The sequence below is a fragment of the Onychomys torridus genome, chromosome 12, assembly GCF_903995425.1.
Source record: "Onychomys torridus chromosome 12, mOncTor1.1, whole genome shotgun sequence".
Taxonomy (NCBI): Eukaryota; Metazoa; Chordata; class Mammalia; order Rodentia; family Cricetidae; genus Onychomys; species Onychomys torridus.
Genome location: NC_050454.1, coordinates 73387392 through 73403230, shown reverse-complemented (window position 1 = coordinate 73403230; position 15839 = coordinate 73387392). Strand labels below are relative to the sequence as shown.

At 48.4% G+C, this 15839-nt stretch overlaps 1 protein-coding gene across 2 annotated transcripts; it reads right to left on the bottom strand.

Annotated features, from left to right (window-relative positions):
* Window positions 1-817: 817 nt before the first annotated feature.
* Window positions 818-14218, bottom strand: Get1 (guided entry of tail-anchored proteins factor 1). Of its 2 annotated transcripts, XM_036203667.1 has the most exons (6): window positions 14023-14218; window positions 8488-8653; window positions 7272-7339; window positions 5518-5632; window positions 2870-2989; window positions 818-1881 (listed from the first exon to the last, which is right to left on the bottom strand). In XM_036203667.1, exons 1-5 carry the CDS (start codon window positions 14122-14124, stop codon window positions 2916-2918), a joined length of 525 nt encoding a protein of 174 aa, XP_036059560.1. In that variant the 5' UTR covers window positions 14125-14218; the 3' UTR covers window positions 818-1881; window positions 2870-2915. The 2 variants fall into 2 exon arrangements, with proteins under 2 accessions (XP_036059560.1, XP_036059559.1); XM_036203666.1 differs by lacking the exon at window positions 818-1881 and having other exon boundaries at window positions 2568-2989; window positions 14023-14217.
* Window positions 14219-15839: the final 1621 nt, after the last annotated feature.

Sequence of the window (15839 nt, the reverse complement as noted above, 5' to 3'; positions counted from 1 at the left end):
CAGCGACTCTTGGTCAGCAGGACTGTTGTCAAAACTGCATGGAAGCACTGGCCAGCAAGATGGCCAGCAGACACAAAAGAGACAGTACATAGGTTCAAGTGTGGCCTCACTAGTCACTGCTGCTGGTCTCTTGCTCAGCTGAGCCGGAAACATCTGAGTGGCCTGCCTTCGTGAGCCCCTCTGTGCCTGTACAGGACTCTCTATTTTTTGTTGTTGAGATTTATTATTTTGTTACATAATGGCCTTTTCTCTTAATCTTGTTCTAAAACAACTGTATGCTCCAGCTAGCTGCTCAGGACTAACCATTTTGTTGGAGCTATAAAGGATCTGAATTCCCAGCCTACACTGTGTAACTTGCCTTCTTTTAGCTGTAAAAGCAATTTATTCCTTATCTGGAATCGGCCACATTGTCTCCAAATGTGTATATGGGCTTGTGTATACTAACACCTTTAAAAACTTGGAACAAGGGCTAAGTATGGCCCAATGGGTAGTGCCTGATGAGGGGATGCTGCTGCTGGGTGGGCTGCTCTCACCTGTGCTAACACTCAAGAGGCAGAGGCAGGGCGATGAGAGTTTGGGCCAGCCTGGTCTTCATGGTGAGTTCCAGGCCAGCCAGGGCTGCACAGTTAGACCCTGCCTCAAAAAAATTAAAATAAAAAAAATAGCCAGGCGGTGGTGGCACACGCCTGTAATCCCAGCACTCAGGAGGCAGAGGCAGGGGGATCTTTGTGAGGTGGAGCTCAGCCTGGGCTACAGAGCTAGAGAAACCCTGTCTCGAAAAACCAAAAAATAATAATAATGATTTTGGTTTCTCAGATTTTTTTCCTTTTATAATTTTTTAAACTGCATACAGAACAACATTCATAAACATGGACCATCTGAAGAACGCCGAGAAGCAGGTAAGTGTGGAGCCTGGGGAACCCCGGCAGGGCAGGAAGACAAAGAGTGGAGCCTGGGGAACCCCGGGCAGGACGACAAAGCACACTTTCTGCTGCGCCTTTTCCCTCGATAAGTCAATGTTTATTATTGTGTGATTAATACAATTCTGGGAGGAAGACATGGTGATGTTCCCCCACTCAGTCTTAACATTGTACACACGGGGAACACTAACAAACTTACATACATTATGCATGTGGGGGCACTAACACTTGAGAACAAACTAACCCTTTGTCACCTTTTTCCTGCAGGGTCAGTCAGAATCACACAACACCATTTGAGAGGCTTATGGTCTGGATACCAACTCTGGCTGCCTAAAGGATGCACCATTCCAGATTGCAGCTCACTACAAAAAGAACCAAGGTGTATCCCTTCCCCCTACCCTGAGTGCTGAATCCCTGGAGTGAGCTGGATTCTGTAGCTACCAGTGCCGTTCCAACCTCCTCAGGTCCTGGACTAATCTTCTGTAGTCCAAGTGTTTTCCTGAGTGGTGAGGATGCGGAGCTGGAGAACAGGTCCACTTCATCTACGCACACTACTGCACTCCATTTGTTCCCTTGATAGCCAAGTAACCTTGGTACCATGAATCCACAGGGTCTGCTGAGTTTAAATCAGTGGACCCTCAAGCCTGCTCTGGTGGTACTCCATCTGACGACAGACAGCCTGTTCACAGTACAGTCAGTCAAAAAAACACACTATTTATGAGCTCATTAGGAAACATAACAATATAAATATGATCCTTCAAAACCCAGTGCTATGCCTTTGATCCCGGCAAATGGGAGACAGAGACAAGAGGATCTCTATAAGTTCCTGGTCAGCCTGGTCTAATGAGTCCCAGGACAATCGGAGCTGTGCAGAGACATGTGATAGCATGTGGCTTCTCTGTGCTCTGGTTCCCCGGAGTCCAGGACCACAGCCTGCCATCCAGGCAGTGACGGATTGCTCCTGCAAGAGGGCAAATACTGTAACTAGGAAAAGTGCTTCAAAACAGACTTGGGGCTAGGTGTAGCAGCACACCCAGTATTTGGGAGACAGAGGCAGGTGGATCTCTGTAGGTTCAAGACCAGCCTGGTCTATGTACAGAATTCCAGGATAGCCAGAACTACATTGAGAGACTATGTCTCAAAAAAACAAAAACACCCAGACTTGGCAGAACTCTGCCTTGTAACGTTGTGAGCCAAATGAGTCTGAGTTCAAATGAACTGGATCAGACCCCACCTTGCTTAACTCTGTTCCACACTATACAGCATAATGGTCAATGCTTTAAAGACATACTTCATTTGAAAGGCTTTAAATAAAAACAATATAGCATGGTCTCATGGACACACATAGGAACCACTGTGAAAAACTGGCCATGCTTTTCACACACATTTACACCCAGACCCTGACCCAGCAAATGGCATTTAAACCGAGCACGAGGACAAGCACATCCTCCGGTGTCTCTTGCAGCGGGACCTCACGAATTAAAAAGCAGAGTCTGGTAGTGAAATTTTATTCTAACTTTCCTTTCTAAAAAAAGAAGTTTTGTTTTTGTTTTGTTTTTTTCTAAAATTAAAAACGGCACTATTGGAGTTGTTAGAAAAGTCTTGGGTTGGGGATTTAGCTCGGTGGTAGAGCGCTTGCCTAGCAAGCGCAAAGCCCTGGGTTCAATCCTCAGCTTCAAAAAAAACAAAGAGAAAAGTCTTGGCAGCTGGCAACATAACCGAACCATGCCCAGAGCAAGTGCCAGCATGCAAATGCCACCAGATAGTTCACAGTTCATATGGACCCAAAACTATGTCAGCAATATGTAAGTGTCATAACTGGTCTCTTTCTGGCTCAGTGACAACAAGTGTAGGAAATCCTGACTCGGACAAGACTCCCAGGTGAAGAACAAAAGCAAGTATGTTCCCAAACACAAAAACAATGGACATCTGTGCAATCAGCTCTTTACCCTATGGAAATCCTTTCTGCACAGTCTTGTAGCTGCACATGTCCCCTCAGCTGAAAGGGTGGAGGACAATAGCCACAACTTTGTTACAGACTAAAATCCAACAGGTGATTCCGATTCCACCTAAAAGAAAGAAACGCATGTCAGAAGATACACACATCAGCTCACAGGGAGGAAGGTGCTAAAGGGTAAGAAAAGGACCTCATGAGTACAGATCACACACAGGGTGCACTGTGCACCAGGCTGGACTACCCTGAATGACAGACAATCCTAATACCCCTTTCCTGCCAGAGATGTCACTGGGTATATAACAGACTGTAAGAACGCCCTGTACCACTATTTCTTTTCATGGCTCAAAAAGGCATTAAAAAGTGTGCAGGGGGAGAGACACGACACATGCCTGTAATCCCAGCACTCGGGAGGAAGAGGCAGGCAGATCTCTGTGAGTTCAAGGCCAGCCTGGGCTACCGAGTGAGTTCTAGGACAGGGCTACCCTGTCTTTAAAAACAAAAATAGGACTGGAGAGATGGCTCAGAGGTTAAGAGCACTGACTGCTCTTCCAGAGGTCCTGAGTTCAATTCCCAGCACCCACATGGTGGCTCACAACCATCAGTAATGAGATCTGGCGCCCTCTTCTGGCCTGCAGCGACACATGCAGGCAGAATACTGTATACATAATAAGTAAATAAATCTTTAAAAAAAAAAAAAAATGAACACCACCAACAAAAAAACATTGTAAACAAAGTTATGTTTTCTTGTGCCTAAAGTGAAGACATCCTCATCCTCCCTCCCCAGGCTGCAAGGCCAACAACAGCAAGGGTGGCCTGCTGCTCCTGAGGGTAGAGGATGACAGAGCACAGCTAAACTGAAGGTCTTTCAATGATGTATTTCACTACAGTATTATCACACACCAGAACCTATGACTGGCAAGAATGTACACTCTGTTTTTTACAGGCTCTTACACTTAATCCACAATGGCCTTGAACCTTCAGCAACGCCCCCTGCTTTGGCCTCCCTGAGGCTAGAATTACAGGCTTGATAGCCACAATCCAGCAGTATTATCTCTACTAGTAAAAATTAGGGCCTGAGAAAGTGTCCTAATAGGAAAATTCAAATAACAAGAAAATTCTTTGCTGTGACCTACATGTTTGTACCCTAATTCATATACTTAAGTCCTGACCCTGGGGAGAGCATTAATCAGGGCCTTTGGGAGAGGCTGAGGTCATGGGTCAGCCTTAGGAAGAAGCTTACATGGTACAGTGTTAACATTTCCTCCTCCTACCCAGGGACCCTTGAGAGGGTGCCATTTGTCAATCACAAAATGAGTCCTAATGATACCAATCTATGGCACCTTCACCTTGGATTCCAGTCATCAGGAAGCAGATCTGTTTAGTTTACCTGCTATGGAACAATCTTTGTACACTGTAAATATGTATTGCTCTCATTGTTAATAAAAAGCTGATTGGCTGGTAGCTAGGCAGGAAGTACAGGCAGGACAACCAAACTAAGATGCTGGGATGAGAGAGGGTGGAGTCAGAGGGTCACCAGCCAGACACAGAATAAGTCAGACACACAAAATGGGATAGAGGTAAAAGCCACCAGCCTCGGGGCAACATAGATTAATAGAAATGGGCTAAGCTGTAACAGCTAGTTAGTAACAAGCCTGAGCTATCGGCTGAGCAATATTAAGCCTCTGTTTTGATTTTGGAGTGGGTGGTTGGACAGGAAAACTCTGCCTACAGTTACCCACTGTGGTATATTATTATGGCAGCCTGAACACATAAGACACACAAGCAAGTGAAAAGGGCATAAAATGATTTCAACCAGGTGACCTTGACCATTTTAAAACAGATGGCAAAGACAGACTGGAAGAAACAGACCACAACTGGGGTTATCTGTAACTGGCAGGATCCCCCCACATTTTTCTAAGTAGCTCCGGCTGGTCTGCAACTCCCTATGTAAACCAAGTGGGCCTTGAACTCACAGAGATCCTCCTGCTTTCCTCCTGAGTGCTGGACTAAAAGTACACACACAAGTACACATGCAACTGGCATGATTCCTTAAAAATTATTCCTATAGCGGGTGGTAGTGGTGCACACCTTTAATCCTAGCACTCGGGAGGCAGAGCCAGTCGGATCTTTGTGAGTTCCAGGCCAGCCTGGGCTACCAAGTGAGTTCCAGGAAAGATGCAAAGCTACACAGAGAAACCCTGTCTCAAAAAAACAAAACAACAACAAAAAAAATTATTCCGATGTTGCCAGGGCACAGAGGAGCACATCTTTAATCCCAGCAGCACTGGGAAGGCAGAGATCTCTGTGAGCTTGAGGCCAGCCTGGTCTACAATCATGTTCAGGCCAATCAGGGCCACACAGTAAAACCCTATCTCAACCACCCCTCAACCCAAAAACGTATTCCTATGTGTCTGCTCATTCTTCAATGACACAAACAACCTCTAACATCCAAAACAACAGCCAACAGCAGCAAGTTACTCAGTGTGGAAGCCACAGGGAGGAGGAGAAGGCGGCCTCTGAGTGCCGAGCTGTAACTGCTCCTGAGCATTCAAGTGACCTGCAAGCAGCTTCTCTAGACTCCAAAAGGCTGAGACGGGGACAGTGAGGACAATGCCAGGCGGTCTAACCTCTACCACCTACCTGCTACTCGAGTAGGAAAGGCTACCAGGCGGTCTAGTGGGGTGATCCACTTGCTGGGCACCACAGCCACAGGGACAGAGTAGTACTTCCAAATGAGCGAGATCATCAATGCTGCCTAGAGAAAGATGTGGTGAGTGGGGGCATCACACCCTGCCTAGTCAGTCCTCGCAGTGAACGCACGCATGTGCGCGCACACACGCGCGCGCACGCACACGCACACACGGACTTGAGACAAAACCTAAGACACTGGTGACAGGGAGGTGGGCCATCTCGTGGGAACTGGCATTTTACCCTTTAACACAGAAGCCATACATTCACTATTTAAGTTAGCTGAGTCCACCCACAATGTCTCCTGAGGAGCTGAACTACATGCCAAATATAAAAGCAGTCATGACTCCAAGATCCTGTAACCACAGTTCTCCGCACACACGCTGTTCCACGAGAGGCGGCCCTCTGCCATGCCCATCAGTTTCTAGCTGGTGAAAACTCATGCTTTACTTCTTGCCCTTTCCCAGAAGCAACTTCCATTGCCCCAAACACCCTCCTCAAGTGAGTGGTGCCTGCCAGATGCCAGGGTCTCTGCTGCCCCAAACACCCTCCTCAACTGAGTGGTGCCTGGGGATGCCTGGGTCTCTGTTGCCCCAAACACCCTCCTCAAGTGAATGGTGCCTGCCGGATGCCAGGGTCTCTGTGAAGCAGGGCTTATCAAGTTAAGAGTGCCTTGAGCCGATTCACTCCAGCCTTTCTCTAAACCCATCTTCAGGGGCTGGCAGGAGTGCTTTACCTCAGCAAAGGCCCACACAGACCACTAAAACCCCAGGTCCTCAGGTAGCTGCTGACGCCAGCCAGCTGTGCGGCGGCAGCTCCAACAGTCATCCAGGAAGGCAAGAACACCAGGGGCCAAGAAATGAGAAAAATGGGTTGGCAAGAAATTGCTCAGCATGTAAGAGCACTGCCTGCTCTTCCAGGACCCAGGTTCAATTCCCAGCACCCATAGGGGTGGCTTACAACAGTTTCTAAATTCAGTCCCAGGGGACCTGATACCCTCTTCTGACCTCCAAGGATACCAGGTACACACATGGTGTATATATAGACATACATGCAGGCAAAACACCCATACACATACAAATGAGTAAAGAAAAGAAAAAACAGTTGGTTTCCCACCTGGAGGATGGGAGTCCTATTTACACCCACGAGGGCAAGGAACTCAGGAGCTTCTAGGGTAGGGCAAGGCAAACCAGCCAAGAACTTAAGTCTCCAATAGAGATTTTCTTTATTGGTCTTAGAAATTCATGGCTGGGGGCTGGATAGATGGCTCAGCAGAAAAGAGCTTGCCGTACAGCTTTGATCCTCAGCACCCACATAGATGCAGGAGAGCAAAGCAGCTGTCCAAAGCAAAGCAGCTGTCCATATTTCAGGAGCTGGAGACAAGGACTGCCCTAAGCAAGCTGACTAGAATATATGTAATGTATGTATGTATGTATGTATGTATGTATGTATGTATGTATATACACATTATATAATCTGCAGAGAGAGAAGATAGAAGATAGAGATTGGTGCTATCAAGGAAGACACCCAACATCTACCTCTGGCCTCCATACACATCATACCCGTGTGTGTGTGTGTGTGTGTGTGTGTGTGTGTGTGTGTGTGTGTTTACATACACTTACATACACACACACACACACACACACACACACACACACACACGAGCAGAAAAGCTGTCCAGAGCCCAGGTGACACCACACACTTACTTGCAGGATGTAGAAAGCAACGCTTATAAACCATTTGATCTTGGCCAACTGAGCTGTCCGTGCTTTCACTGAAAGAAAAAAAGGTGAAACATGAATTAATCCTGCAAAGCTGAGAAAATACCCAAATACACAGAAGTGTTATTTTCCTTTGTAAAACATCTTCTAACTGTAAAGAATAATCAATATACTTGGAAACACCAAACAGGACCAAGTACAGCACATAGTATGAAACGCCATGATGAAGCTGCTTATCTGTGCACTAACTCACAGAATTTAAAAAGCTGCATCACTAGGCCATCATTTAAGTACAAGCCTACTCAGACTCTTGCTAATGCACTTGCCGCCTGCCAACAGTTAAACCTCATCTCCATTTTCTAACCACCCCAGCTCTCCCAGGCCTACACAGGCCCCTGTGAGGTCTGCAGTGTGCAGCCTGCTCCATCTTACACAGCCCAGCAGGGCCTCTCAGGACACACTACTGTCTGGAGGGGTGCGTGCACGTGTGTGTGTGTGTGTGTGTGTGTGTGTGTGTGTGTGTGTGTGTGTGTGTCATAGAGAGACAAAGACAGAGTGTGTGTGTGTGTGTGAGTGAGAGAGAGAGAGAGAAACAAAGACAGTGTGTGTGTGTGTGTGTGTGTGTGTCATAGAGAGACAAAGACAGAGTGTGTGTGTGTGTGTGTGAGTGAGAGAGAGAGAGAGAAACAAAGACAGTGTGTGTGTGTGTGTGTGTGTGTGTGTGTGTGTGTGTGTCTCACTATGTATCCCTGGCTAGTCTGAAACTCACCATGTAGACCAGGCCTTGAATTCAAAGAGACCTGCCTGACTCTGCCTCAGAGCACCGGGACTCAAGTGTGCACCACCCTTGGCGCAGGAGCTGCTCCTTGGCATCCCCACACTGTGGGCATGCTCCTGAGAGTGAGACAAAGTACCCTGGACCCACCGTGTAATCTCTACCTGGACTTCTCTCAGCAAATGCCAAACCTGGAAATAAAAATCTAGAGGATGAAGAATCTACAATGATTTCTACAGGAAGCAAATGTTGACCAGCAAAGAGGGAGAAGTGAAGTTACTGTGGAAGATCCTCTATACAACTACAAGGTCTGATCACTGTGCAGCCCTCTAGGAAGCAAAGCATGACCCTCAGATCCACACACAAAAGCCCTCCCCTAATCAGCCCTCGTGATGCCTGCCATGACAGGTGACTGCAGGGGAGTACCGTGAGTTTTGAGCTTGTCCGTCATTTTGTTGATCTTCCTTTCCAGCCGGGCATATCTGGCAAATTCGTCCATCATGTTGACAGTGGACAGCTCCTGCTTCATGTTCTGGATCTCTGCCCTCATCTGTGACTCCTGCTCTGCATCCTTCTGCAGCACCCTGGAAACCTGGCAGGGAAGAGGCCAGCATCAGTGTCCTTCCATGTTCCAGCTCTAACGCGGGGACCTGTATGTGCTCACCGAGACCCAGCCAATTGACGCTATGGACCCCTACAAGCTTGATCCTAAGACAGGCTTTCTGACAGGCCCAGCTGCCACATGGTTTAGAGGGTGCAGGAAGACACTGGGGGAGTCACATAAAACAGAAACAGCCCTTCAGTCAAACCAGAGCAAGACAACAGCGGCCACCAGGTGGCACCCACCACTCTCAGAGCTGTGAGGAAGGTGAGTGCAGAAAGGCACCTCTGCATCAGATGGAAGCGGATACCAACCAGTGGGAGACGCAGCAACACAGCACTGTCCAGGACCCCTCCAAACACAGCAGTGGCTCTGCAGAACAGCCCCCCAAGACCGGGGACAGCAGAGATCACCACGAACACAGTGATGTTGGAAAGAACCTCATCTAACGAGGAGAAGGCGAAGCAAGCTTTCAGCTTGGACAGTTAACACATTTGTCACTGGTACTACAGCCGAGACCTATCCTCACTCAACAAGGCTGTCAACTTATCTTCAAGGGTTCTGGGGGGAGAAAACGCTTTTTAAACTGTATGACTGACCTGCATGTGAGGTTTGTCCAAACATTTTAAGAATAGCTCTGTTTGTTTTTAAAGACAAAAAGTGGAAGCATCCAAAGTGTACCTGGCCCACAGCAAGTGTCAACCCCCAGTTCAGAGGACCCCTCTGCTTGCCATACGATAGGACAATTGAAGTTACAGCCAGAACCAAACCCTTAACTGCAGTGTCAACATACAGTCCAGGCACACAAGTGGAAGCCCCCTCGAGAGCCCGCAGAACAGAGAAAGCCCTCAGGCTGGGGCCAGCAATCTGAGTCACACTGGCAGCTACACAGTGAGCTCACTACTGTGCCACGTCTGAGGCTGGCACAAGGAACAGGGTATGTAAAACAGCCTTTCAGAGAGTTACTGCAGCCTGGTCCACCTTGGAGATGGAAACAGGAATGGACCAAAGTCTCTAAAAGTCACAGAGACAGACTGCAAAGACAGTGGGTTAAGAGCACTTTTTTTTCAATAGAGGATTGGAGTTTAGTTCCCAGAACCCGTATGGTAGCTCACAACCATTTGTAACTCAAGTTCTAGGGAATCCAATGCCCTTTTCTGGGTCCATGGGCACCAGGCATGCAGGTGATGTACAGACATAAGTCATACCTGCAGGCTAAACACCCATTAAAGGTCATACATCATTTTTTTGCTGTTTCCTTTTAATTAATTTATTTTATTTTATGTGCATTAGTGTTTTGCCATGGCTGTCAAGTCCCTGGAACTGGAATTACAGACAGTTGTGAGCTGCTATGTGGGTACTGGGAATTGAACCCAGGCCCTCTGGAAGAGCAGTCGATGCTCTTAACCACTGAGCCATCTCTCCAGCTCCCGTACACCTTTTTTTTTTTTTTTTTTTTTTTTTAAAGTTACAGAACTATCATTCAAAATCAGGGTCTCTATAAAGTCTGCTTGAACTTAAACAAGAAACAGGAGCAAGCTGGGCCTGGAGGTGCACACCCATGGCCCCATCATTGGGACGCTGCAGCAGGAGCTGCTCAAAGCCAGCCAGGAGTTCATGGCCACCTCCAGACCAGCATGAGCGGCACACTGGGGCCCATCTGAAAAGAAAAACAAGCCATCCTTTAGGTGATTCAGACTCACAAATGCCCTGGAGACAGAACCACCAAGACTCTGAGGCACCAAGTTTGTGAATTTTTTATCAAGATGACTCAGGTGGTAGAGACAACCGAGAAACAGGACAGAAGCTAGGCTTCCTTCTTCCCACACTGCTGGCAGAGGCTAGATGCCTGTGGGCAAGTATACTAGGCTCCTGCTGCAATCCTATTTGGCCAGGATACACTCTGCCTATACGCTTGCCCAAGATTGAGCTTGGAGTCACTCTGGGAAGGGTCAAACCCTGACTTATCACTGACAACCCAAGGGCCAGACAGATCTGAAAGCTTGCTGGTATGAGCTGCCCAGCCCGGCTCTTCCCTCCTAGAATTCCACAGGCAAGAACAAAAGTGACCAGCCCAGCTCACCAGCATGGGTGTGTCTCCACACCCATCTCATCTCAAGAAGGGACCTAAGATGAGACCCAAACACAGAAAGTCCAGAGGCCTGCCCCTTGGGTAGAGGTCCCTGTCAGCCAAGCACTCCATCCACCAGCCCAGGAACACACCTCAGTTGAGGTTCCAGGAGCACATCCTGTTCGGTTGCTATGCCCCAAAATCCTGTCCCAACCAGTCATGGTGACACATGCCTTTAATCCCAGTACTTGGGAGGCAGCCACAGGCAGATCCCTGAGTTTGAGGGCAGCCTGTCTAGAGAGTGAGTTCCAGGACAGCCAGGGCTACACAGAGAAACTCAGATTAAGTAAATAAATAAATAGATAAATAAACAAACAAACAAAAATAAAAATAAAATAAATATAAACAATCCCAAAGAAGGGCCTTGCTGAGAGGCTGGTCTGGCGAAAGGGAATAGCTGAGGAATGCTCCAGACGGGTCCCAGAAGGAGCTGGCCAAGGTTTGGAGCAAAAAGCAAAGGGTAACTTGGAAACCGCTGAACACACACTGAGAGAAGTAGACTGCCCCAGCCAGGCCCCAGAGGCCTGTGTGCAGTACACTACTGCCAGCCAGGCTGGGTCTGTAAGGAAGTTCACGCTGGCACCTGCACATGAGACTCTCAGGCCCTCACCCCACCTCTGCCAGGCCCAGTTCCTTGGGCACCTGAACATCAGACCCTCATCTCAGAAGAGCCTCACCCCACCAGTAGACATCAGTTCGGGAGTACCTGAGCAGTGTGCCTCCTGTGGATGTGCACAGTGCACCCTATGTCCTCTTCTCTTAGGATCTCCTACTTTATGAATCCGACAGTCTCAGCTAGACATGCTGTGACCAACATAAAGGGAACCTCAGAACAATCCCAGCCAGGCCAACCACAGGCACCGGCACCACCCCGGCAGCTGCCTGCCCCTCCTGACCGCACCGATGCCCGCAACACCGTGAGGAAAGTTACCGCTCAGGATCACAGTGAGGAAGGCTACACTCTGAACACCCAGACATGGTGCTGCATCCCAACCCAACCACCTTGTCATCAATTCGTCACACTTGGTCTTTCAAATCAAAGCAGGGGGTGGGGACACTCTCACCATTGTGGGGAGCAGCATTTTGGCATCCTTATACCAGGGTGTTCCCTCATTGGAAACCCAGCAACAAGACAAATGAGATCTCTCACCCCTCTTCCCTGTTCTGAACACCAATTACAGATGGTCTGTACTCCACTACAGTATTTATCATGCATTATCCTTCCGGACCCAGCAACCACCCCAGGTGTTACTACCAAAGGGTTTGGTAGTGGATTCAAGGTAGTGTACCTCCTGCAGGAACAGCACAGAACTCGGTGCTGGCCCAGGTCAAGTCCAGGTGCTTCCTCCAAACAATGATGCCTGCCTATGCACCCAGGGCAAACACTCAGGACTGATACAGAGCACACACAAGTCTTGTAAAAGTATACTGGAGGATCCTGAGATGATGGCCAGACATGCATCTCCTCCCTATCTGCTAGCCACTGGAAACTCATGACAAACTGAGCGAGGACAGCCCCACAGCCTCCTTGAGCAACTGAGTTGTTTCCTTAGCTCCACTCTGAGGTAAAATGAAGTGAGACACGGGATGGAAGGAGAAGGAACCACACAAAGGCAGGGAGGTGGCCCAGTGGTTAAAGCTCTTGCTGTACGCGCATGAGGAAGCCGCCTAAAAGGTGGGTGTAGATGCCCCTCTATGCCAGCCTTGCAAGATGGAGATGGGATCACCACAGCAAGCTAGTTAATGAGACTAGCCCTATCAGTGTGCTCTGGATTTTACTGAGACCTTGCCTCAAATTCTGTCTAATGACAGAAGAAGAGTGACCAAGGACTATTCCTGATATCAACCTGCAGCCCTCCATTTGTGTGCACCCACACACATACATACATGTGCCCATACACACACACACACTAAATGAGACGGGAAATAAAACTACACAGGAACCAGAATGAGAACGTACATAACCACAGGTGCTGCTGTCCCGACAAGAGAGTAACTCTTGGGGTTTTTTGTTTTTTTTTGTTGTTGTTGTTGTTTGTTTATTTTGTTTTTGTTTTTTTATTTTTCGAGACAGGGTTTCTCTGTGTAGCTTTGCACTTTTCCCGGATCTCGCTCTGTAGACCAGGCTGGCCTTGAACTCACAGAGATCCACCTGCCTCTGCCTCCCAAGTGCTGAGATTAAAGGTGTGCGCCACCACCGCCCGGCTAAGTGAGTAACTCTTAACTACTGAAACAAACACATGGATTATCACAAAGAATGTTTTCCAGGGCTATAGGTACAGGCTGTAGAGATGGCTCAGCGGTTAAGCACACTTGCTCCTCTTGCAGAGGACCTGGGTTCCTTCCCAACACCCATGTGGCAGCTCACACCATCTGTAACTCAGTTCCAGAGGATGTGACGATCTCTTCTGGCCTCCACAAGGCAACCGCATTCACATGGTACACGTACATACAATGGGAACATACACATAAAATAATAAATAAATCTTTCATAGCTACAGACTGGGGAGAGACTGGAGAGATAACCCAGTGGTTAAGAGCACTAGCTGCTCTTGCAGAGGACCTGGATTCTGCTCCCAGCACCGGCATGGTGGTTCACAGCTATGATTCCAGTTCCAGGGGATCCAATGCCCCTCTTCTGGCCTCAAAGGCACTGCACACATGGGATGCACTTACATGCAGGCAAAACACACATACACATAAAAAATTAAAAAGAAATGAGAAAGCCGGTGGTGGCGCACGCCTTTAATCCCAGCACTCAGGAGGCAAAGGAAAGAGGATCTCTGTGAGTTCGAGGCCAGCCTGGTCTACAAAGCAAGTTCCAGGACAGTCTGATTCTATTACACAGAGGAAACCCTGTCTCGAAAACCGAAAAGAAAAGAAACGCGAGTGAGCAAGAAGGGTATGTCCTCTAGACGCTTCGGTAGTGTTCCTTCTTCCATGTAGACAGCAGAAGGGGGGCCCCCTGCGGTCCGGGATCTGCCGCTCCAGAACCAGGCACCTGTGAGGATGCCTGGCCCGGCTGCACTGTGGTCCCGCCTGAGGCTTCCTGCTACCAGAAAGCGTGGCTCCGGGAGTCCCAACTCTCCAGAGCGCAGTGAGTGGAGTTGGTTGGTTGGAACCTCGCGACCTGTTAGGAGCTAGGAGCCACCTGACGGTGTAAACCTTGCAGCACACACCCGCCAAGGCCCGGCGTCCCGGCCTCGGCCGCCCCCAGGCAGCTACTTACGAAGGAGGAAAGGGACGGCAGGAGGATCCGCAGCACGTTGCACCCGAACACGAAGCTCAGCACCAGCAGCCACGCCCCGCGGTCCGCCTCGGACGCGCTCATCCCGGCTCCCACGCACCAGCTCCGCTACTACAGCGCCATGGGGACCAGGGCGCCGCACCCGCCTGCGCCTGCGCACTGCAGCCCCACTCCGCTACCGCAGCGCCCGGGAGACGGCGTCGTCGACTGCGCCTGCGCCGGTGCACCGCGGCTACGGCAGCACCATGGGAACCACGCCGCCAGCGGCTCCCGCGCCTGCTCATGGCACCTCCTCTCGGGGACCGTAAGGGGAGTTGCTCCTTCCCGGCTACCGTAGCCACGTGGTACCGGTACCACTAGCGGAGGCTGACCAGGGTTTGCAAACTGTGATTGCATTGCGCTGTGTTTGTAGTATCTGGGAACTATTTGTGTTCTTACTGAATTAACTCACCTTTATTGCTCGTTTGTTTGTTTGTTTGTTTGTTGTTTGTTTTTTCAAGACAGGGTCTCTCTCTGTGTATCCCTGTCTGCCCTGGAACTGGCTCTGCGGGCCAGGCTGGCCTCGAATCCGCCCGCTTCTGCCTCCCGAGTGCTGGGATTGAAGCTGTGCGCCACCACCACCAGGCAAACTTTATTCTTAAATTTATCTTAGGATAAGCCTTTGCGTGAATAGAAACCTACTTCGTCATAGCAAGTAACTAAAAAAATGTCTTCTGATCAGTTTCGTGTAAAATGGCTTGTCTACATTTTTTTAAACTAAACACTAGTAAACATGAACAGCGTATAAAATTGTATTCCTAGAAATAAATTATTAATCAAAAGAGACCACTTAGTGTCTGATTGAGACTTGCCAACCATGTGTGGAGTCTTAGGTCCCATCAGCACAAATGAAGAACAAAAGAAAAAACGTTTTGGATTTATAGTGAGCTTTTAATAAAATTACCAAAATTGGCCTGTTGCCTACAAAATGCAGAACTCTCAGCTACTTCACCAGCACCACATCTGCCTGCACACCATCATGCTCCCGGTCATAATGATAATGGACTGAACCTCTGAAACTACAGGGTCGGGGGAATACAGGCTGGCCTCAAACCCTCTGTGTAGCTGATGAGGAAACTGACTTCTGATCTCCCTGCTTACACCTCCCAAATAGGGGGATCACAAGCATGCCTGACTAAAATGCAGAAGCTTGTCTCTGTGCCTAGTTACCTTCCTCTATGTCAAAGTGAGAACACTGGGAAGGACTTCCGAATACTTGTGGAGACACGTAAGACCTATTGTCAAAGCCTTGACCTGGCAGTCAGAATAAAACCGAAGACCCCTTTACTGATCCTCATTCACTCCCTCTGGTTAGACAACGTTCAGAAGGAACTACAAAAGTTTTGTCTGCTTGCTTTTCTCTCAGATAGTCTTTGAAGTGTCAAGAGAAATTAAGTTTTGTAAAAGAATGTTGTGTTTTCAGCCCCTTGGGGAAAAAACATATTAGACAATAATGAATATTAATAACAAAAAACCCAGATTCACTTACATATGGTGAATAAAGTAGTAAAGTGAAAGATAATTGACTGTCTTTTCTCGCATGTTAGATTCTGAGAACGAGTAACTGAGAAATAATGACTAGTTCTGCATGTTTTACTTGCAAGGAAACACGTGACACACACTTAAATACTGTTAACCCCACTATCTAGAATAAGACCACTACCATAATTTGAAGCCAAATTTGACACAAGCTTTAATTAAATACTAGCCAGATAGATGGGCTCTGGCCAGGTCCATCTTTGGGTTTCCAGAAGGTGACC